General features: G+C 41.3%; 1 protein-coding gene across 4 annotated transcripts in view; it reads left to right on the top strand.

Annotated features, from left to right (window-relative positions):
- The window catches only part of Adgrf1 (adhesion G protein-coupled receptor F1), a 55594-nt gene that overhangs the window by 37360 nt on the left and 8234 nt on the right, over positions 1-10000 (top strand). For all 4 annotated transcript variants that reach the window (XR_876591.3, XM_006525120.4, XM_006525121.4 and 1 more), the window contains exons 12-14: positions 2345-3715; positions 5533-5574; positions 6787-6846. Coding sequence is in view for 3 of the 4 variants with exons in the window: in XM_006525120.4 (XP_006525183.1) it covers positions 2345-3715; positions 5533-5574; positions 6787-6846 (1473 nt within the window). In the remaining variant the exon portion in view is untranslated. The remainder of the gene's footprint in view (positions 1-2344; positions 3716-5532; positions 5575-6786; positions 6847-10000) is intronic.

The raw sequence follows: 10000 nt of genomic DNA on the forward strand, positions 1-10000 counted from the left end.
TCTAACTTATTTTCTTTAGCTTTTATGAGACTGGGTCTCACAATGTAGCTCTGGCTGGGCCTGACATGCCATACAATGGCCAGGATAGCCTTGAACTCCTTGAAAGCATCCTGGTTTAGCCTTCTGCATGCTGGGAGTACAGGCATGTGCCACTCCACCCAGATTGAAGGCTGCATTTCAAATGGTGCATACTGTAGGAGGTGTACTGAGAGCTTGGATGATGGGGAATCCCTTGATAAAAACAGAGAAGCCATGTAACAGTCCCCATGTGAGTTTTATTGGCTTTTCTATAGTATAAAATGAACTCAATGCATATAATGAACTACATAGTATATAAAGAACTTCACTGGAGGTGTAGCTCAGTAACAGAGCGTTGACCTGGCAAGTGTTGGGCCCAAAATTCAATGCTAAGTTTGGGGTCTGGAAAGAGAAGAAATGTAAATGCCCATGTTCAATAGTGCAAAAGCTAACCCTTCCTTTCCGCCTGGACCTTCACAAGCAATCTCTTCATTGCGAGGTTTCAACTTAAGACTGTGGGTCCTATGCCGTCATCACATACAGTGGACAATTGAGAACTCCTTTCTCTTGGCTGGTTCAGTTTAGATGTTCAAATTTTGACTTAAAATGGCATGCTAATATTTGTTCACTATATGCTACCACTAAAGCAACTAATATGATTTCTTCAACAGAGTCTCACTGGGGACACAAACCATTCTTAAGGGCAGGCCCCCATGCCCTGCACTAGAAATGGTCAACACAAAATGAACTCAGGGACATTTTTGGAGGTTCTTTGTCTCATAATGCTTTATCAGGCCTTTCTTGTTTCTCCTTACAGGTCCTTTGAGCATATATTATGGCTTCCCATTTTACGGTTTTATAGAATTTCTATGTGTGCAAATGTGTGTGCATCTATGTCTGTGTGCGTTTCTTGTGGCTTTTTTTGTTTTGTTTTTTGTTTTTGTTTATTTGCTTGTTTTTTGTTTTGTGCTATTCTGTTTTGTTTGCTTTTGTTTTTATCTTTATTTCATTATTGATATTTAGATGCCTATTTGTCTAATGGGAAAAATAAAGAGTGTGAATTTGGGTGGGAACAGAGGTTGCCAGAGACTGGGAAAGGAAACAGTAATCAGAATATATTTTATGAAAAAATAAATATTTTCAAAAAAATTGGCAATTCCAAGGCTGGTAGCATAGGTCTATAATTCTAGCACTTGAGAGGCTGAGGTAGGAAGATTGCAAACTTGAGGCTAAACTTTGTTTCTCTTAAAGAGCAGTAGGTGCTCTCATTGTCTGAGCTACCTCTCCAGCTAGCAATTCAAAATCACACTGTTCTTAAAGATCACTATTGAATATTCATGTGCAGTAAGCAACAATAAAAACCCATAAATTTTTTTAGTTTAGAATAGAGTTTATTTGGGGCATGGGGAGGGTGTTAAGAGGGTAGCAGAGGCAGAGAAAGGCAGAGAGGAGATGAGTAGAGAAATAGAGGCCGACCATGACCATGTGGGGAGAGGGGGGAAGGAAATGGGGAGAGGGGGGACAAAGGGGCAAGAGTGTAAGAGCAGTTCTTTTTTTAATTGAAAATATTTGTTGTTGTTGTTCATACACTAAGTCCTAATTAGATTCCCCTTCCTCTATGCCTTCCAATCCCTCTGCACCTCTCTTCCCATCAGGATCCACCCCATTTCTGTCTCTCTTTAGGAAAGAGCACACTTCTAAGAGATAATACTAAAATAAAGTAGAATAAGATAAAACAAATTCTAATGTTAGCTAAGGGAACAAAAGAGGGACCTTGTTGAATGTCATGCTTCTGTCCTGGGGCTGTAACATATTCACCATTCCCATCTCCGAGTTGAAGGAATGCAAGCCTGTGTATTGTGGCATGCTTATTCATCCACTCTGAAGTAAAACCTCACTGAGATTGCAGATGTCTTGGGGTGGCCACTCTAAATCCAACTTAAAAAATGTAGTTAGTGTGTGTGTAGGGGTAGGGGGGCACGGTGTGTGCCTGACACCTTCCACAACATGCAGATGGAGACCAGAGGACAATCTGTGGTAACTGGCTCTCTCTTTTAATCATGTGGGTTCTAGGAATCGAACTCAGGTCACCAGGATTGGAGTAGGCACCTTTACCCAGTGAGATACCCTACCAACTTGACTCAAGTTTCTTTATGTAAACCCTTCTACTATATTGAATGACAGAACTGAATGTAATTCATGGGTTTTGCTATGATCCTCAACTCACCAAGTCTGTGACCATTTTCTCTATACTTAGCATGAGCAACCACCCACACTTGGCTCTTCTGTCTCAGAAGATCTAAAGTGACTGATTTTTATGTTTCAGAACGTCATCAACATAGCTGATCATATCCTGGATTCAGCCTCCATAACGAACTGGACAATTTTATTACAAGATGCAAAGGATGCCAGCTCCCAGCTACTAAAGACATTGGAAAGCATCAGTAGTCTCATCCCTTCCATGGCTCTGCCTCTTAATTTTTCTGGAAAATTCATTGACTGGAAAGGGACCCCAGTGACCCAAATCCAGAGCACACGGGGCTACAACTATCAGATGGAAATGAGACAAAATGCCTCTCTGCCTATCCGAGGCCACGTGTTTATTGAACCAGATCAATTCCAGAAATCGCATCCAAAGACTATTATCAGCATGGCCTCATTGACCTTTGGGGACATTCTACCCATTACCCAGAGAGGAAATGCATGGGTCAATGGCCCAGTGATATCCACACTTATTCAAAACTATTCCATCAGCGAAATTTTCCTGAACTTTTCCAAAATAAAGGGAAACCTGACTCAGCCTCGCTGTGTGTTTTGGGATTTTAGCCAGTTGCAATGGAGCAATGCAGGCTGCCAACTGGTTAATGAAACTCTGGACACGGTACTGTGCCGATGTAGTCACCTGACCTCTTTCTCCATGCTCATGTCACCCTTTGTCCCCTCTTCTGTTGTTCCTGTGGTAAAATGGATCACGTACATAGGGCTGAGCATCTCCATTGCAAGTCTAATCTTATGCTTGATCATCGAGTCTCTGTTTTGGAAGCAGACCAAGAGAAGCCAAACCTCCTACACACGCAACATTTGCCTGGTGAACATCGCCGTGTCACTCTTAATTGCTGATGTTTGGTTTATCATTGCTGCCACTGTGGACCCCTCTGTGAGTCCTTCTGGAGTCTGTGTGGCTGCGGTGTTCTTTACCCACTTTTTCTACCTTGCCGTATTCTTTTGGATGCTCGTTCTGGGCATCCTGCTGGCTTATCGAATTATCCTAGTGTTTCATCACATGGCTCTGACTACCATGATGGCTATTGGCTTTTGCCTAGGCTATGGGTGCCCTCTCCTTATATCCATCATCACCCTTGCTGTCACCCAACCTAGCAATAGCTATAAAAGGAACGATGTGTGTTGGCTTAACTGGTCTGACAAGAGCAAACCTCTCTTGGCGTTCGTTGTTCCCGCGTTGACTATTGTGGCTGTGAACTTGGTTGTGGTGTTGCTGGTCCTCAGGAAGCTTTGGAGGCCAGCAGTTGGAGAAAGACTGAATCAGGATGACAAGGCCACTGCCATCCGCATGGGAAAGAGCCTCCTCGTGCTGACCCCGTTGCTAGGGCTCACCTGGGGCTTTGGCATAGGAACAATGGCGAACAGCCACAATCTGGCTTGGCATGTTCTTTTTGCTTTACTCAATGCTTTCCAGGTAAGAACAGTAGGCGTATGTATTGCATACTCTTGTCACTGGGATAAATATAGAGAACTAGGGTTGGTAGATGAAGATGGCCTCATCTCCTTGGCTCCAACAAGTCAGTAACACAAAGTGCATCGAGACAGAAGACACACCCATCCACCTTTCCCAGAAGTGTACATCATACTGAAAGAGAATTCTAGACATTCCTGGTAACCGTCTGTGGAGCTCTAATCTATCAGCATTCACATAACTACCATTTATCTCTCTCTTGTCGCCGACTCAGTCCACATTGTCTTACACAAATCTCTGATGAAGCAGAGGAAGAGAAGTAACTCCAGAGTACTTGCTGACCTTGACCGATACAAAGCAAGTCCCTGGAATTTAACACACAGGGGCTAGCAACCTGATACCAACAGCCAGATTTTGTAAATAAGTTCCTTGGAGCACAACCATGCACATTAATGCACATGGGGCTCATGACTCTTTCCTCTCCAATAGCAGAGGAGCCGAAACAGATATTCTGTATCTTACAAACCCAAAGGACTCACAATCTACTCTAGACACACACACACACACACACACACACACACACACACACACACACACACACACACATCTTCTGATCCTTAGTATTAAGGATGGCTTTTATATCTGGTAGTCAGACAGTGTTCAGAAGAAATGGAAAAGCAAATCCTTAGGTTTTGATGTATGTGGGAGAAGTCTTCCATCATGGTTTAATGCAGACAAGGCCGGACCACCTGGTGCAATGAGTCATGGAAACGGTAGTCTCACTTTTGGGGTTCATGAGTCGGGTGTGTTCTTCTCAAATACCAACTGTGTGCTTAATCTCTCCGTCCATCAGCTCTCCCAGCTGATGAGCAGGGATCACAGTAACACTTATGGAGCATTTTTTTGAGGATTACAAGATAGAATTTAGCACCTGACACAGTGCCTCGTACTCAGTAAAGGCTTAGAATTTCTTAAAGGCATCGTACCAGTCTACATAGCAGTAAAAGGACAGGTGGTAATATCGATGTCATCACAGAGACCATGTACCCAATGGAGATAAGTCTTGAGAGCTCTAGGAAGGGCAGGCTTGTGAGTAGCATGCTATTTGCCTTAGCCAAGATTTTCCAGGAGACACACTTGAATAGAAGGTTACTTGTGGAGTCCATCTTCTTCCTCCTAGCTATTGGATGCTGAATTTCAGTATCTGTTGTCATCTCAGGTACATGATGGATGTTTATTAAATATCTGGTTGAAAGAAAGGCTAAGATACACACCCATTGGATGCTATGTGGGACATTGAATGACACCACAACAGAGAATAAAGTTCCACACGAGTTTACAACTTCATTCAGTCATTTGCTCATCGACACAATCTGTGAGCACTTTGTGATGTGCCAGGCACTGTTTGAGTTCATAGTGGTCTTGTTTTCTAGAAGCCTATAGTCCAGCAGGAAGGCTGACAGGAAAAAAAGTTCAAGTTGAGCATCTAGTACAAGCCTATGACCCCAGTATTCATGGGGGTAGAGACAGGAGAATTGCAAGTTTGAGGCCAGTCTGGCCTATTTAATAAATCTCAGGCTAGTCTGAGGTTATAGAATGAGGCATTACCTTCCATGCAGGGATGTGTGTGTGTGTGTGTGTGTGTGTGTGTGTGTGTGTGTGTGTGTGTGTGTGTGTATAAGTCTCAACATTAGAACATTAGGTGTCATAACATTGTGATAGAAGTATATCATATAGAATATAGGTGATTTCTTGTCTGGAAAAGAAAACACAATACAATGTATACACAATTTATTCTTTGCTTTTGGTTTTTGTCAAAGGGATTTTTCATCTTCTGTTTTGGAATTCTCCTGGATACCAAGGTATGTGTCTATTAACTTCTCCCTCCCCGCAGTCCAAGCATAAAGACATCCTCTTTAGTTCCAAAGCCTTTGTTATACACTCGATAGATACTTAGGTAATAAAATTTGACAAAAGGCAGACTCATTCAGAAGGAAACTAAGTGATCCCTGCTGATGGAGCCATCTAGATGCAACCCCAAGTGAAGTGAACATCACAGCATCAGAAGGCTGAGGTAGGAGGATTACAAGTTCCAGGCCATCTTGTAGTACACAGAGAGTTCCAGACCAGCTAGAGTTCCGAGGCTCTGTCTCAAAAGCAAGCAGGCAAGCAAGCAAGCAAGCAAGCAAGCAAGCAAGCAAGCAAGCAAGCAAGCAAGCAGGCAAGCAAGCAAGCAAAATTTCTTTCTAATTTGCTTTCCAAGGGAATGAATTCTATTTTGTGCCTTGAATTCCTTTGCCCATTTATTTAAAATATACGGAAAGAATAGGATCCTCACATTTACAGGCTAGTGGATACTAAGTAGTTTCTCATGTTAGATAAAATTCCCAATGAAAGACTATTAGTTTCACTGAGAGATAATAGAAAAAAGTGGCAAAGAACCATGTTCCATGTTTCCTCCTAAGGAGCAAGTAATTATGTCAAGAGAAAAAGGCAGTAATTGATGTTTTAGCAAGAAGACAAAAAGATTTAATTATCAGAGCTGTATCCTCTCACAGGGGCTCTGGATTTGGTTCCCAGTACCCACATGGTGACTTACAATCATCTGTAACTCCCATTCCAGGGGACTAGATGCCTCTTTCAACTTTTATAGGCACCGGTCACACACATGGTATATAGACATGCATGTAGGAGAGAAAACACTCATACACAGGAAACTAACAAATAAATAAATATTAAAAATAGAAAATATTTTATTGCTAGCTCATTTGTCATATATTAACACCCATTTTCATGTTTGCCATGTTCCTACCAGACATATGGTTAGGAAACCCTTTCCTTCACCGATAAACTTTACTCCAGCAATTGTTGCTAGATGCTCACGGATTACTGCATTCATTTCTTCCTATTCACTTCTAGTTTTGCTTCTAGGAAGAGAGAACAGTCTATTAGATATTTATGCTAATGGTCTAGGTGTGATGTTGCTAAGCAACCGTTTCAAAGGATGCTTCTCCTTAGAATGCTGATACCTGATCATTTTTTTCTCTTTACCACTTTTCCTATTCCCCTGACAGCTGCGGCAACTTCTGTCCAACAAGTTGACTACATTAAGTTCATGGAAGCAAACATCAAAAGTAAGTAAGACCTTTAACTCTGATGCATGAAGTACCAGTTTTGTATTTTGTCCCTGTATGTCATCGGTGGCAAGCTCGTTTACAGAGGGCCCTTGTTTCCCATCACCATTACTTAGCATGTTCCCTGGCTCGGGTTGATAGCCAAAGAGAGAACTACAGAGCAAGGAGGGCCTGGGCAAATGCATATGTGCACTGGAGGCCCTTAGGCTCTATGATGCTGTGTCAGGCTCTGTGCTGCCGCCACCACTGGTAGCAGGCCAGTGCATTCAGAGACAGCTTCTGCTGTATCTTCTGCTGACATTCCTGACGCAGTCAGCAGAAAAGAACCTCAAGGTGAGTCCATATGAGGCAGGATTAGAGTTTAGTAAGAAAACATTTAGTGCAGATTTAAGCATGGGCTTTAAGAAAGGGGCAGAGGGAGCTAGAAGAGGATAGTTACACACAGTAGGGCAGCTTCTCAAGCGAGTCACATTGTAGTGTCCTAGTGATAGGTATGCATATAATTTTTGTAACTTTGGAGTTATATTAAACATTTTTAAATTTAGTAAGTTTTTCTTTTACTTTTCAGCAAATAACATGATAAGATGGTTTTTGAGGTGTACTATTTAGGTGAGATAAAAAACAGAGGTTAAAAAAGTTTTTAAAATCCTTAGTATACACAGGGCCTGTAAATGTCATTCATAACTTTATTCATAAGAGTCTTTGATTCTCAGCCAGTAGGACAGGGGGCCCTTTTCTCTTCCCACATCTGCTCATCTCCCACCCCAACTTTACTGCCTTGTTTGCTGTGAGTTGATGACTTCGAACAACACTATTTTGGTCCCTCGTAGTCTCAGCATTTAGGTCTGTATTCTAGAACCTGAGGAATTTACATAAACAGGATAGAGTTGGGGTGGGGTTGGAGGTGTTTCTGTTTTATTCTTTCTACAGAAGTGCCCATGAGGACAGTGTGCTATATACACCACACACACAAATATTTTCTACTTTCAATGTTAGCTTAAATTTTTGCCTTTCAATAATACATAGAGGACTTTTCAGAAAGAGTGCTAAAGTAGAGGTATCTGTATTTGATAAGAAGCCAACCTACTTAACTATACACAAACTGAGATGAGTGCAGATATAGATATAGATATATAGATATATAGATATATAGATATATAGATATATAGATATATAGATATATAGATATATAGATATATAGATATATAGATATATAGATATATAGATAGATGGATAGATAGATAGATAGATATATAGATATATAGATATATAGATATATAGATATATAGATATATAGATATATAGATATATAGATATATAGATATATAGATATATAGATATATAGATATATAGATATATAAATGAAAGGAACAGGTTTTTAAAATAAAATAAAGTCTGGTGGCTTGAATAAGAATGGCCCTCAGAGTTTCATATGTTTGAATGCTTAGTAGCTAGGGAGTGGAACTGTTTGAATGGATTAGAAGGATTGGGAGGTGGGGTCTTGTTGGAGGAGGTGTGTCATTGGGGGCAGGCTTCAAAATCTCATGGCCCCGTCTGTCTGTCTGTCTGTCTGTCTGTTTATCTATCTATGCCTGTGGATCAGGATATAGCTCTCAGCTATTCCTCTAGCATCATGCTTGTCTGGCTGCTTCCTTGCCCTCTGTCATGATGAAAATGTACGAACCCTCTAAAACTGTAAGCAAGCCCCCAATTAAATGATTCCCTTTATAAAAATTGCCTTGGTCAAGGTATCTCTTCACAGCAATAGAACAGTAACTATGATAGCAATTATAATTCTAGTGTTTAGGGAGGTGTAGGCAAGAAGACTTTTTAAGTCGATATTGAAACATAAGGAGTTTGGTCTATCTTGGGCAATATAAAATCAAACAAAAGTAATAACAAAACAAAATAATGGCCTGGTGAGGTATTTCAGAGCATTTGCTGTTCTTCCCAAGGTCCTAAGTTCAGTCCCCAGCAACCACCTTAGGCACCTCATAAACATCTGTCACTCAAGTCCCAGGAGGTCTAACACACTCTTTTGGCTGTTGTGAGCATCCATCCATACATATGTGGCATACCCACACATATATAAAAATAAAATAAAATAAAGCACAAGTCAATGAGGAAATCATTGTAGGGGCTTTCTTGGTCTTCATGTCATCGTGGGAAATACTGCGATGACTGTAAGGAACAGTAGCCCATCTTGGTCACTGTACTTTGATTTGTATTGCATTGGCTATACATCTTAGTAAAGTTCCATGGCGGCTCAGAGAAGTTCTTACATTTTGTGGTTTTAATATTATGTCTTGAACTCAAATCCTTGGGACCAGAAGGTGTGAAACTGAAGTTATTGTGTAGTCTCAGGAAAAGGAGGAAGTTACAGTAAAGATCACACATGAGTGAATAAAATGAGGTGGAGCACTCCCTGCCCTTCAGAGCAGGAAGGCTGAGTTTTCCTCATTGAAAAACCAAAGACAGAAAACATGTCCCTAAATGACATAAAACAGGAGCAAAGGCTCAAGTGCCTGGCAGCATTTCTTCCTGTCTCTGACATGTCATGTTAGTTCTCTTCAGATGTGAAGGAGGTCACTGAACAGTGATGGTCACCTAAGGCCTGTTTCTTCTGCATCCATGGCACCGCCCCATTTTAATTCAAGCCAGGTGGTAAAAATTAGATTTTTTATGGTTGTCTGGTTAAATGGTTGTCCTAGTTTTGCTTCCTGTTTCTGTGATTAAAATATTAAGGAAAAGGACAAATTAGAAAAGAAAGGGCTAGCTTGGCTCTCCATGCCAGGTCATTTGTTACATTGAAATCAAGATGGCAGAAGTCTGAGTGGGGGAGGAGAGTGAGAGATAGAGAGACAGAGACAGAGAAAGACAGAAAATCAGAGCAAGATGCAGAGAGATAGAGAGAGACAGACAGGACAGGCAGATAGACAGACAGACAGACAGACAGACAGACAAGCACACACGCACGCACACACACACACACACACACACACACAGAGAGAGAGAGAGAGAGAGAGAGAGAGAGAGAGAGAGAGAGAGAGAGAGAGAGCTCATTCACATAAGCTTGTAGTCAGCTCACCTTCCCCTGCACAGTTCAGAATAATGCACTGACCAGTGAATGATGGCACATCAATTAACATAATGA

Source organism: Mus musculus, chromosome 17 (genome assembly GCF_000001635.26).
Source record: "Mus musculus strain C57BL/6J chromosome 17, GRCm38.p6 C57BL/6J".
In the NCBI taxonomy this organism is placed as follows: domain Eukaryota; kingdom Metazoa; phylum Chordata; class Mammalia; order Rodentia; family Muridae; genus Mus; species Mus musculus.